We start from the raw sequence: 13,832 nt of genomic DNA on the forward strand, positions 1-13,832 counted from the left end.
TTTGTTCGGCACCAAACCAACTTCCTTCCTCTTTTCCGTCTTAATTTTGGTCACGAGGATCCTTTCTTTCATGTTTGTCTACCTACAAACACTGTCAGCTCTGCAACTATCCCCCCCCCCCCCCCCACCGACATGCACTTGTACTTCGGTCTCAAAGTCACAGAGAGCTGCTTTCTGCTTTTAAGAACCTGTTGCTGAACATCTCTTATATCCAGACATTCATTTTGCTGTTTTTTACATTTTTTTACATTTTTATGATAAATAATAGTTTATAAGGAAACATTCTGTTGAGTCTTACTGATATAGAAGAAGAAAAAAAATCAAAACACCAACACTACAAAACCTTAACCATGTTTTTTTATTAACATAGTCTTCATTCAAATTTCTGTCTCAATAAAACGAAATAAAATAAAAACCAGTGAGAATTCTCTTTGAAATGTTTAACTTTCAACACTAAACTTAAGCTTGAACTTAAGTCGGCACCCATGTGATTGTTTATAAAGGCTACATGACGTAATCAGTTTAAATTGTCCATTGCTTATTAGTACATTCATGCATCAAGCGTAAGAAATGTGTTTTGTGATTGAGTATATATATTTATACCACGGTCTGTGTGAATACTCGATTCTGATTGGCTGGCAGGTGTAGGTTATAACTTATAACCTACACCTAGAAAACAAGTTAGGTCAAATTGCCTGATAACTTTAATATCAATGCGCTGGATCAACTGCCAGGTGGTAACTACGGCAACGGAGATTCAGAGAAGAAGAGCCAGCTACAGCAGGACGGCGACATGAGTGATTTTGTCATTTCTTTTAATTTATTTGGTGAATTTAACCATTTTGATAACAGGGATGCAAAAGAGGAGAGAAAAGAAAATAGCCGAGTGGACTAGAATATCTCCCGTTACCTAGGAAACTGAGTTATGGCTTGTTAAAAAAAAAGACGAGAGATTAAATAGTCTGCTCAGCCGTGGCTTGTTATAAAACTAATGATTTCAACTGAAAACACATTAAAGCATGAATAACTGATTTAATATTTATGTTTTTTGGTAAGTGACCGTGGTATAAGCGGGATAATGCCCTTCGCGGAGGCAAACCGTCCGACGCAAATATTTCTGATAATGTACACCTCGTCGGGCATTATCCCTTACATATACACACATATATATATATATATATATATATATATGTGTATCAGGGCCGCAAAAAAGTGAAAAGTCTTTTATAAGCCTTAGAATGAAGGCAAATGGCGAAAGGCGAAATGTCAAGAAAAAAGTTGAAATGTTGAGGAAAAAAAAGTCGAAATGTCGATAAAAAGTTGAAATTTAGTGAAAAAAGTCGAAATGTCGAGAAAAAAGTCGAAATGTCAAGATTAATGTTGAAGTACAATCTTGAGAAAAAAGTCGAAATGTCGAGAAAAAAGTCGAAATGTCGAGAAAAGTCAAAATGTTGAGAACAAAGTCGAAATGTCGAGGAAAGAGTCAAAATGTTGAGATTAAAAAGGAAAGGAAAAAGGAAGAAAAAAAGAGAAAAAAAGAACAAAAAAGAAAAAAGAAGAAAAAAGAGAAAAAGGAAAAAAAAAGAGAAAAAAAATAAGAAAAAAAAGGAAAAAAAAAGTCAAACATTTTTGAAAAAGCTCCAGGAGCCACCAGGGCGGCGCTAAAGAGCTGCATGCGGCTCTAGAGCCGCGGGTTGCCGACCCCCGATATATGTTCTGCACCTAGCGGGCCTCAGAAGGGCGAGGCCTTAAAGTAGTCCTCCAGGGGAACGAGGGAAACCCCCCCGACCCAGTCCTGCAGCCACACCTGGATCAGATCCAGCCTCATGAAGAACCACTTGTGCCCCACCGGCCACTTCGCCATGACGGGATGTCTGGAAAACAGAAGCAGGTGTGAAGACGGCGCTGCCAGACGCAGCCCGGGCCTCGTCACAGCCGTTAGCCATTAGCTCACTAACCTGGAGAACATGGCCTCCTTGGCGAAGGCCAGCTCCTCCGGAGGAACCGCCACCATCTTCCCCGTCAGGGTCAGCCGGGCACATCGGGGATCCTCGGCCTCGTACACCATCTGCCTGCAGAACACAACACCTCACTTTGGTGACACCGCTTCTCAAGCCCTTTCAAACAAACTTTCCATCATGCAGATGCATGAGAAAGTTTGAGAAATGCTTGAAATGAGTGGGAGACGGCGGGGGGGGCTGGGGATAGGCGACACGACTCGGCTCAATATGTCATCTTTAAGATCATTAAAAAATTAAAATTACATAACAGATTGCAGGATCCCGCCCAGCAAATGAGGAAACAGGGTGGGTCGCACAGTGTGTGTGTGTGTGTGTGTGTGTGTGTGTGTGTGTGGCACTGTTGCTTCATCACAAATTATTAAAAAAAAAAAAAAAAAGTTATTTTGCAGATAAGGAGGCGGGGCTTCCTGGACGAGAAGCTGCTCTCAGACTAGTTCAGAGCTCAGAGTTCAGTTACCTCAGTGAGTTTTAACGCCTCAACCTGCCGGTTCAGTTATTTTATCGTTCCTCATCTCAGCATCAAGCCAGGTATTTATTTATGATGTTTTAATGTCTATGTGGTGTGGGGTGGGAGGGGGGTATATACAGTTAGGTACATAAATATTTGGACATTGACACAATTTTCAGTATTCCAGCTCTGTACAACACCACAATGGATTTGAAATGAAACAATCAAGATGTGCTTGAAGTGCAGACTTTCAGCTTTAATGTGAGGGTATTTACATCCAAATCATGTGAACGGTGTAGGAATTACAACACATTTTATATGTGCCTTACACTTTTTCAGGGACCAAAAGTAATTGGACAACTAACATAATCATAAATAAAATTGTCACTTTTTAATATTTTGTTGCAAATCCTTTGCAGTCAATGACAGCCTGAAGTCTGGAACCCATGGACATCACCAGACGCTGGGTTTCGTCCCTGGTGATGCTCTGCCAGGCCTCTGCTGCAGCCGTCTTCAGTTCCTGCTTGTTCTTTGGGCATTTTCCCTTCAGTTTTGTCTTCAGCAAGTGAAATGCATGCTCAATCGGATTCAGGTCAGGTGATTGACTTGGCCATTGCAGAACATTCCACTTCTTTGCCTTAAAAAACTCTTTGGTTGCTTTCGCAGTATGCTTCGGGTCATTGTCCATCTGGATTGTGAAGCGCCGTCCAATGAGTTTTGAAGCATTTGGCTGAATATGAGCAGATAATATTGCCCGAAACACTTCAGAATTCATTCTGCTGCTTTTGTCAGCAGTCACATCATCAATAAATATAAGAGATCCAGTTCCACTGGCAGCCATGCATGCCCACGCCATTACACTACCACCACCATGCTTCACTGATGAGGTGGTATGCTTTGGATATTGAGCAGTTCCTTCCCTTCTCCATACTCTTCTCTTTCCATCATTCTGGTACAAGTTGATCTTTGTCTCATCTGTCCATAAGATGTGGTTCCAGAACTGCACAGGCTCTGTTAGATATTTCTTGGCAAACTCTAATCTGCCCTTCCTGTTTTTGAGGCTCACCAATGGTTTACACCTTGTGATGAACCCTCTGTATTTCCTCTGGTGAAGTCTTCTCTTAATTGTTGACTTGGACACAGATACACCTACCTCCTGGAGAGTTTTCTTGATCTGTTCAACTGTTGTGAAGGGGTTTTTCTTGACGAGGGAAAGGATTCGTCTGTCATCCACCACACTTGTTTTCCGTGGTCTTTTTTCCAGGTCTTTTGGTGTTGCTGAGCTCACCAGTGCGTTCTTTCTTTTTAAGAATGTACCAAACAGTTGATTTGGCCACACCTAATGTTTTTGCTATCTCTCTGATGGGTTTGTTTTGATTTTTCAGCCTAATGATGGCTCGCTTCACTGATAGTGACAGCTCTTTGGACTTCATATTGAGAGATGACCTCACCAGATTCCAAATGAACATACCACACTTGAAATGAACTCTAGGCCTTTTATCTGTTCCTTGTAAATGAAATAACGAGGGAATAACACACACCTGGCCATGGAACAGCTGAGTAGCCAATTGTCCAATTACTTTTGGTCCCTTAAAAAGTGGAAGGCACATATAAAATGTGTTGTAATTCCTACACCGTTCAGCTGATTTGGATGTAAATACCATCAAATTAAAGCTGAGAGTCTGCACTTCAAGCACATCTTGATTGTTTTGTTTCAAATCCATTGTGGTGTTGTACAGAGCTGGAATACTGAAAATTGTGTCAATGTCCAAATATTTATGTACCTAACTGTATGTGCTGTGTGGGGATTAATGTGAGGATGTGTGTGAAAATGACCAAATGTGTTTTTAACCATGAGAGTTTTTATATGTTAAATGTGGATTTTATTATGTAAAGCACTTTGTGTTACTATTGTATGAAAAGTTCTATATAAATACAGTTTGATTTGATTTAATTTTTTTTTTTTTTTTTTTTTTTAAGATTTTTTGTGGCTTTAGTGGCCCTTTATTGAAGTTTGGAATGTATTAAAAGGATAGCCCCTTGAGATGTAACATCTCATTTTCAAGGGGGTCCCATAAAACATACAACATTAAAATATATCACATTACAGTTTAGACATACGTGACATAAAACAAACACAGAAATCTTGCTCACCCCCTCCCACACACAACCCCCACCCACATAAGTCTAGTTACAAAGCAGACTAATTGAATAACCGAAACAATGTATGAGATAAATATAACATAACCGAGAGAAAGTTAAAAAAATAAAAAAATAAAATAAAAATAAATAAATAGAGAAAAAAAATACATAAATAAATTAAAAACATAGGCAATTTTTTTTAAGATGAGAATATAATGCCAACTTAAAACAATGAAAAGAGGTAATAGAACGCAAAAAGAGGGGAAGATTATTCCAATCTGATGGAGCTTTAAAATAAAATGATCTTTTACCAACCTCTTTTAAAATTCTAGGAACAAAGAAAAATTCATATGTCTGAGTGAGTATGGAGAATTATATAGAATCATGAGTTCTTTTGAATATGGAGGACAGTGAAAATAAACACATTTAAAAAGGAACTGAAGCCAGTGAAATTGCTGTTGAAATTTGGGTTGCAACCAGTTCAATGAATCAAACATAAAACAATGATGTGTTTCTGTAACACAAATCTACATAATGAATTAAATAATACAGTCAGAGGTTTGAGTTGCAGACAGGAAGGGGGTAGAGAGAGAGAATGGGGATGACATGCAGCAAAGGTGCTCAGGCCGGGATTCGAACCTGTGACCGCTGCAGGAGGACTGTAGCCTCAGTATATGAGCCGCTTGATTAACCCACTGCACCACCGAGCAGATTTGCTTAATTTGATGTGATCTGTTTAAAAAACTCCAGAAACTACTGGACGGGTGTAAGTTCGCGTCCGGCTCCAGCAGGCGGAGACTCACCTGCAGAAATCGCCCTCGGCCTCCGAGAAGGTGAGCGAGGCGAGGGGGTTGCTGCTCAGGTCGGCCACCGTGTTGTCCATGGGAGTCACGTAGAAGTAGACGACGCCCGTGCTGTTGCCCAGAGGCCCGTCGCTGACGGAGAAGATGTTCCCGAAGGGCAGACCTCGGATCTGGGGGGGGGACAGAACCACAGCACTTCAGCGGGACGGAAACGTTGACGTCATGACGACGCTTTTACTGCCAGGGCTTAAAGGACATATGTAATAATAATAGTAATAATAGTACGACTACTACTACTACCTTCATTTAGCAGTCGCTTTTATCCAAAGCAACTTACATCTGAGGGAACAAACACACCATTTCACCCGGGGAGCAATTATGGTTAAGTGCCTTGCTCAGGGGCGCAAGGTGGTTGATCTTGGTTGCCATTCTGGGGCTTGAACCGGGTTCCTCCAGACCCAAATCCACCTCTCTAGTCACTAGACTAACTCTCCCCACGTGTTTTATTGTAGTAGTAGTAATAATAATAATAATAATAATAATAATAATAATAATAATAATAATAATAATAATAATAATAATAATAATAATAATAATAACAGTTATAATAATAGTAATAATAATAATAATAATATGCCGTCCACAGGAATGGACGGAGGGGAAGCCTGCCTTTGGATATTTAAGTTATTATCTCTTAACACAAAACAACTGGACTAAATTAAATCCCACTGACATGCAGGGACTTATGAAAACTTATGAAAAACCTACCTTTTTAAATAGGCTTTTATGTAAACTGCATTGTTTTCAGTTATTTTATGTTTTTTCTTTTCTATCATGTATTCTATGTATTTTATTGCTCTAAACTGTTTTTATTCTGTAAAGCACTTAGTAACAAATGTCTGTGAAAAGCGCTATATAAATAAACTTTACTTACTTACTTATGTCCAAATAAACATTTCTCTTGTTTGTTTTGTTGTAGTTATCTTTAGTTCCATCTCACCAAAGTTTCCGTTAGTTAAAATGCTGAATTTTCTTCTTTTTTACCATTTTTCTTTTTAAATTTAGCATTTTGTTTTTTTAGTTTTCTGTTTGTGATGTATGTAATCTAGACATTCAATTTCTTCCCCTGTTGTGATGCATCTTTGACGCACCTGAGGGTCACTGGTGACCTTGAAGGGTCCACTAACCTGGGACACCTGTGGGTGTCTTCGTGCTGGTCGAATGTTTGATTTATGGTCAAGTTTTCATTCATTTAATGCAGGCCCGGTTCTACGAGGGTGCATCAGCATTGCACCCTCAGTTTATGTGTTTGCTCAGTTGAAAAGACGAAAAGAAAACTGACAAATGCGCGCGCGTCAAGCCTGATTTATGGTTCCACGTTAAATCGACAGCGTAGCCTACTTATATTTATGGTTATATTTATTTTTGTTATTTATTTTTCTATGTTTTATTTTCTGTTGCTAGAGTGTCTGATGGGTGAGGTAGCCCAGACTAAATGTAGAATTTTCTTTGTTCTGCAGCAATATTGCTGCAATAAAGCATTTGAAATACACTTTAAATATTCTTGTTTTGCTAGTATCATTCCGCTTGAAAAGACTGTCATGTTTAGTGATGGTTTTGAGCTGTATAGATAAAATTAGTTTGAATTTCTATGTTTTATTTTCAGGGTCAGAAACATCTGTTGCTAGATTGTCTGATGGGTGAGGTAGGCCAGACTAAATGTAGCATTTTCTTTGTTCTGCAGCAATATTGCTGCAATAAAGCATTTGAAATACACTTTAAATATTCTTGTTTTGCTAGTATCATTCCGCTTGAAATTATGGGAAAATGCATAATTTAGTGTTGAATAACGTGCCAGCCATGTGCACCCCCTCTGACCTGAGATGCAGCCCTACTCATCATTTTATACAACCGGCCCTGATTGAATGTCATGTACCTTGTCCTGCGTGGAGATGGTGGCCAGGTGTCCCCAGTCGCTGTAATGGGAGATGTACCTGGCGGTCCTGGCGGTGTCCTGGTGGGGGGGCGGCGGGGGGTCCCGGTAGGAGAAGAGCCGGGAGGACCGCGGGGACTCGTCCCCCCCGACCCCGGGCTTCCCCTGCGGGCTGCGGGGCTCCGCGCTGCTGGCCGGGCCGCTGCTCCTCCACCAGCCGGCCTCCAGCAGCGCCGGGGCGGCCTCCGCAGACAGGTCCGACAGGTCCGCGTCCTGCGGGTCCGCGGAGCTGGAGGACACGGAGGAGACGGAGGAGCCCCAGGACACGGAGCCGCGCAGGCTGTGGCCCCGGCAGGGAGCCGTGTAGGCGGCCAGGAGGACCAGCAGGGCCGGCAGGGCCGGCAGCACCGTACCGCTCCACGACCTCATGGCTGCAGCTGTTTACAAACTCACCTGGAGAGCTTTCATAACACACGGGGACACGTGGAAACATCGACCTCTGCTGGCAGGACCGCAGTACGGCGGCTCGGGGGGGACAAATCAGGACTTATTTTATACTTATTCAATGTTTTTTCCATATTTTATCTGAGAACTACATAAACCTGTACTCGATAAATGTTGATCCGGGCCGATATCAGGAATTATGAAGTCATATCAATAAAAATTATACATATTTTATATATATATTTTATTTTTTACTTTTTAGTCTCTTTTTACCCCTCCCCTGCATGTGTGTGCTAAGTGTACTGCTGCCAACAAAATAAGTTTCCCCACTGAGGGAGAAAATAAAGGATTATCTTATCTTATCTTATTTTATCTGTCTGTTACAATTTATATGCACAATTAGTTTTTTCATACCCTGACTGGTTCCAGAGTCAGGGTATCTAGAAAGTCTCTCATTCTAGATCAGGAACTACATAAACCTGTACTTAGAGAAGTTTCTGCTGCATTGTGATGGTATTAAGGGTGCACGATAAATATCGATCCGGGCCGATATCAGGAATTATGAAGTCATATCAATAAAAATGAATAATAATAATAATAATAATAATAATAATAATCATAATCATAATCATAATCATAATAATAATAAGGAAACAGCTACCTCTGCTGGCCGACCGCAGTACGGCGGCTCTGGGATGACAAATCAGGACATGTGATCACTTCTTTACTTTCTCATCTCTCCTCTACTTATTAGGATTCTTTGAAATAGTTTAAAGGTTTGAAGGGTTTTTCTATAAGATTCTACACTGGTGGTTTTTCTCTATTTGCAGGGTCAGCTCCTGTCTTATGACTAGGCTGTTAAATAGTGTTTCTTTAGGTGAAGACAATGAAGAGAAACATATGTTTTAACACTGATGGGTCTAATCCGTTATCTGGGTTGATATCTTAAGTAGGAAGTAATAAACAGGGATATACGGCTGAAAGTCTGACATGTTTGGCAGCTATTCACGTACAAAGAACACCTCCCTTTTTAGTAAAAATACGAATCGTGTACATTTTCTCTCCTACCTTTGTGGTTTGAGAAATGTGCACCTCCGGCCGGAAAATATTGTGCACGATATAATAAAAACTTGTCCCAACATTTGATTCTGTTCATTGTTTTTTTTTTGTTTTTTTTTTGTCTGCACACATATTAATGATTGATACCATGACCATGTTCATTGGTTTTCTTATGGTGCACCAGACAGAAGAACACGCAGATCTTTCATACTGTTTAATTTTATACTTATTCAGTGTTTTCTTCTTTATTTTATCTGTCTGTTACAATTTATATGCATGTGGCAGGGTGGAGGTGCAGCCATCAGGAGATTGGGTACAGGTGTATCCAATCAACCTCTCCACCCTGCCTCCCTTGATAAGCAGCAGCTGCACTCCAGAGAGAGGCTGCTGCTTATCAAGGGAGGCAGGGTGGAGAGGTTGATTTGATACACCTGGTTCTAGAGTCAGGGTATCTAGAAAGTCTCTCATTCTAGATCAGGAACTACAGAAACCTGTACTCGGAGAAGTCGTGATGGTATTAAGGGTGCACGATAAATATCGATCCTGGTCGATATCAGGAATTATGAAGTCATATCAATAAAAATGACTTGTGATCACTTCTTTACTTTCTCATCTCACATCTACTTGTTAACCGTTTAAGATTAAATTTGAGGCGTTTTTATTTTTAATATGTTCAATTTTAAAAGAAAAAGGATTTCCTGGTGTATTATTGCACACATCAGGCTTTAAAGGGTTAATTAAACAGTCTAGTTGGGAGAGGTACCAATAAATACATATTTGTTTTAGGAGAATTGATTGTTGAATCAGCACTGACGGATCAATAACAGGCAGATCGGTTGAGAATTTAAAGAGAGACAGAAACTTTCCGTTCTAATAAAACACTGTGAAGAAGGTTGCTTCTCATTTTCATCATTTTCATGATGATAATTATAAGAATAAGTGTTTTTGAAATCCTTAAAACAGGTTTTATTGTCAACGTTTGCTGGAGTATAAAAGTTGCTGACATCATTCCCCACAAGCTTTCTGTGATGTCAGAGAGTCTGCTGTTAATTCAATAACGTTTTCTTCGTTTTCTTTTAATTTTACAAAAAGGAGCCCATCTCATTTGCTGTTTGGTCTTGAGTTTGGGACAATGTTCACATCGGACCTCCAGCGGGGGATCGTGGACCAGATTACAAATGAATCCAGGGAATACATTTCCATCAGACATCCCGATAAAAAACGTACATTTCCCATCATGTTTTTCTCTTAATGCACATTTTTTTTCATCCAAATGTTCACACCAAACTAGATCAGACAGGTTTTACTCTCTGGATGGGTAAATTAAGCTTGTTTCCTACCGTAGTTTAGTGGTTTAGTCCTGGATTTGAAACAAAGATCTCCAAGAAACATGTTCCTGCTTGATGGACACAAATAAACCCGTATATTTTAAGAAGCTTGAAGGCTGATATGTTTCCTTAGTGTCGGCCACACCTCTGGAATAGTTGTATTATTAATAGTTAAATTCAGTAATATGGTAATATGATATTTGAATTGTCTGTGCAACCATCCTCTGACCAGGCCCGGTTCTACGAGGGTGCATAAGCATGCATTGCACCCTCAGTTTATGTGTTTGCATGCTCAGTTGAAAAGACGGAAAAAAAAAACTGACAAAAACTCAAAATCTTACCAGGAATATTTGTCTTATTTCTAGTTAAAACGTCTCATTTTTAGTCAAGAAATCTTATTACACTTAAAACAAGAGTAATTACCAGAAAAATAACTTGTTATTTGACAATTTTCAACTGTTTCAAGTAAATTTCCACTTTAAATAAGTAGGAAAATCTGCCAGTGGAACAAGATTTATCTTCTTATTACAAGCAAAAAAATCTTATTCAACTGGCAGATTTTTCTATTTATTTTAAGTGAAAATCTACTTGAAACAGGTGAAAATTGTTGTTTTTTCCAGTGATGAGTCTTGTTTTAAGTGTAATGAGATTTTTTTAGACTAAAAATGAGACATTTTAACTTGAAATAAGACAAATATTCTTGTTAAGATTTTGAATTTTTGCAGTGTAGATTGTCTGATGGGTGAGGTAGCCCAGACTAAATGTAGCATTTTCTTTGTTCTGCAGCAATATTGCTGCAATAAAGCATTTGAAATACACTTTAAATATTCTTGTTTTACTAGTATCATTCCTCTTGAAATTATGGGAAAATGCATAATTTAGTGTTGAATAACGTGCCAGGCATGTGCACCCCCTCTGATCTAGTCATCATTTTCTAGAACCGGCCCTGCCTCTGACACTCCTGAACTAGATCATAAATTAAATAAAGTATCATTCAGGTATTCGGGTTTCATCCATTTGGGTTTAACCATCAAACATCAAAATGCTCAACAACCAAAATCTGTGATAGAAATTTAATTATTTACCATAAACCTCTCCCAGCAATGAAATCTTTCATAAAACGCAAACCGATAGAATATCGTTTTCCGTCTCGGTCGCTGAATAAAACATTAAAACTTTACAATTAAATAATAACACAACCGGAGCTGATTGGAAACATCTCTGGCACATAAATGAAGGTCGTTGGTCTCCGGGGGTTCGGGGTCTGAACCCGGCGGTCCCGCTCAGTCCGTGGGCTTGTCACTCCAGGCCATGGACTTCCTCCTGGCCAGCTCCATCCAGGACGGCTGGCCGCCCTCGGGCGCCGACCGCAGCACCGACGGGTGCGTGGGCGACGAGGACGGGGACGGGTGCGAGCCCGCGGTTTTCCTGAGCCACCGGTCCTCCCGAGGCTTCTCCGGGACTCTGGTCGGGATGGATTCTGCAGAAGAGGAGAGTTTAACGTCTCAGAGCCTCTGCTGTCACCGCCGCAACCTCAGCGACCTTAGCAACCTCAGCGACCTCAGCGACCTCAGCGTGTCAACTGTTGTGGAAACTTTATAAATTGCACAAAGTAAAGTACATAATAATAATAAGGAAACAGCTACCTCTGCTGGCCGACCGCAGTACGGCGGCTCTGGGATGACAAATCAGGACATGTGATCACTTCTTTACTTTCTCATCTCTCCTCTACTTATTAGGATTCTTTGAAATAGTTTAAAGGTTTGAAGGGTTTTTCTATAAGATTCTACACTGGTGGTTTTTCTCTATTTGCAGGGTCAGCTCCTGTCTTATGACTAGGCTGTTAAATAGTGTTTCTTTAGGTGAAGACAATGAAGAGAAACATATGTTTTAACACTGATGGGTCTAATCCGTTATCTGGGTTGATATCTTAAGTAGGAAGTAATAAACAGGGATATACGGCTGAAAGTCTGACATGTTTGGCAGCTATTCACGTACAAAGAACACCTCCCTTTTTAGTAAAAATACGAATCGTGTACATTTTCTCTCCTACCTTTGTGGTTTGAGAAATGTGCACCTCCGGCCGGAAAATATTGTGCACGATATAATAAAAACTTGTCCCAACATTTGATTCTGTTCATTGTTTTTTTTTTGTTTTTTTTTTGTCTGCACACATATTAATGATTGATACCATGACCATGTTCATTGGTTTTCTTATGGTGCACCAGACAGAAGAACACGCAGATCTTTCATACTGTTTAATTTTATACTTATTCAGTGTTTTCTTCTTTATTTTATCTGTCTGTTACAATTTATATGCATGTGGCAGGGTGGAGGTGCAGCCATCAGGAGATTGGGTACAGGTGTATCCAATCAACCTCTCCACCCTGCCTCCCTTGATAAGCAGCAGCTGCACTCCAGAGAGAGGCTGCTGCTTATCAAGGGAGGCAGGGTGGAGAGGTTGATTTGATACACCTGGTTCTAGAGTCAGGGTATCTAGAAAGTCTCTCATTCTAGATCAGGAACTACAGAAACCTGTACTCGGAGAAGTCGTGATGGTATTAAGGGTGCACGATAAATATCGATCCTGGTCGATATCAGGAATTATGAAGTCATATCAATAAAAATGACTTGTGATCACTTCTTTACTTTCTCATCTCACATCTACTTGTTAACCGTTTAAGATTAAATTTGAGGCGTTTTTATTTTTAATATGTTCAATTTTAAAAGAAAAAGGATTTCCTGGTGTATTATTGCACACATCAGGCTTTAAAGGGTTAATTAAACAGTCTAGTTGGGAGAGGTACCAATAAATACATATTTGTTTTAGGAGAATTGATTGTTGAATCAGCACTGACGGATCAATAACAGGCAGATCGGTTGAGAATTTAAAGAGAGACAGAAACTTTCCGTTCTAATAAAACACTGTGAAGAAGGTTGCTTCTCATTTTCATCATTTTCATGATGATAATTATAAGAATAAGCGTTTTTGAAATCCTTAACACAGGTTTTATTGTCAACGTTTGCTGGAGTATAAAAGTTGCTGACATCATTCCCCACAAGCTTTCTGTGATGTCAGAGAGTCTGCTGTTAATTCAATAACGTTTTCTTCGTTTTCTTTTAATTTTACAAAAAGGAGCCCATCTCATTTGCTGTTTGGTCTTGAGTTTGGGACAATGTTCACATCGGACCTCCAGCGGGGGATCGTGGACCAGATTACAAATGAATCCAGGGAATACATTTCCATCAGACATCCCGATAAAAAACGTACATTTCCCATCATGTTTTTCTCTTAATGCACATTTTTTTTCATCCAAATGTTCACACCAAACTAGATCAGACAGGTTTTACTCTCTGGATGGGTAAATTAAGCTTGTTTCCTACCGTAGTTTAGTGGTTTAGTCCTGGATTTGAAACAAAGATCTCCAAGAAACATGTTCCTGCTTGATGGACACAAATAAACCCGTATATTTTAAGAAGCTTGAAGGCTGATATGTTTCCTTAGTGTCGGCCACACCTCTGGAATAGTTGTATTATTAATAGTTAAATTCAGTAATATGGTAATATGATATTTGAATTGTCTGTGCAACCATCCTCTGACCAGGCCCGGTTCTACGAGGGTGCATAAGCATGCATTGCACCCTCAGTTTATGT

General features: G+C 39.8%; 1 protein-coding gene across 1 annotated transcript; it reads right to left on the reverse strand.

Moving 5' to 3' along the window:
• Window positions 1-339: 339 nt before the first annotated feature.
• Window positions 340-7,801, reverse strand: creg2 (cellular repressor of E1A-stimulated genes 2). Its single transcript, XM_061724143.1, has 4 exons — window positions 7,351-7,801; window positions 5,415-5,584; window positions 1,959-2,072; window positions 340-1,874 (listed from the first exon to the last, which is right to left on the reverse strand). The coding sequence occupies exons 1-4, from the start codon at window positions 7,774-7,776 to the stop codon at window positions 1,733-1,735; spliced, it is 852 nt and encodes a 283-aa protein (XP_061580127.1). The 5' UTR covers window positions 7,777-7,801; the 3' UTR covers window positions 340-1,732.
• Between the last annotated feature and the right edge of the window lie 6,031 nt (window positions 7,802-13,832).

This window comes from Cololabis saira, chromosome 6 (genome assembly GCF_033807715.1).
Source record: "Cololabis saira isolate AMF1-May2022 chromosome 6, fColSai1.1, whole genome shotgun sequence".
Taxonomy (NCBI): domain Eukaryota; kingdom Metazoa; phylum Chordata; class Actinopteri; order Beloniformes; family Belonidae; genus Cololabis; species Cololabis saira.

Coding starts and splice junctions, on each gene's coding strand:
- creg2 (XM_061724143.1), bottom strand. CDS start 7,776: ATGAGGTCGTGGAGCGGTACGGTGCTGCCGGCCCTGCCGGCCCTGCTG. Junction 2,073..5,414: donor GCCGAGGGCGATTTCTGCAG/GTGAGTCTCCGC, acceptor TGTGTTCTGCAG/GCAGATGGTGTACGAGGCCG. Junction 1,875..1,958: donor AAGGAGGCCATGTTCTCCAG/GTTAGTGAGCTA, acceptor TCTGTTTTCCAG/ACATCCCGTCATGGCGAAGT.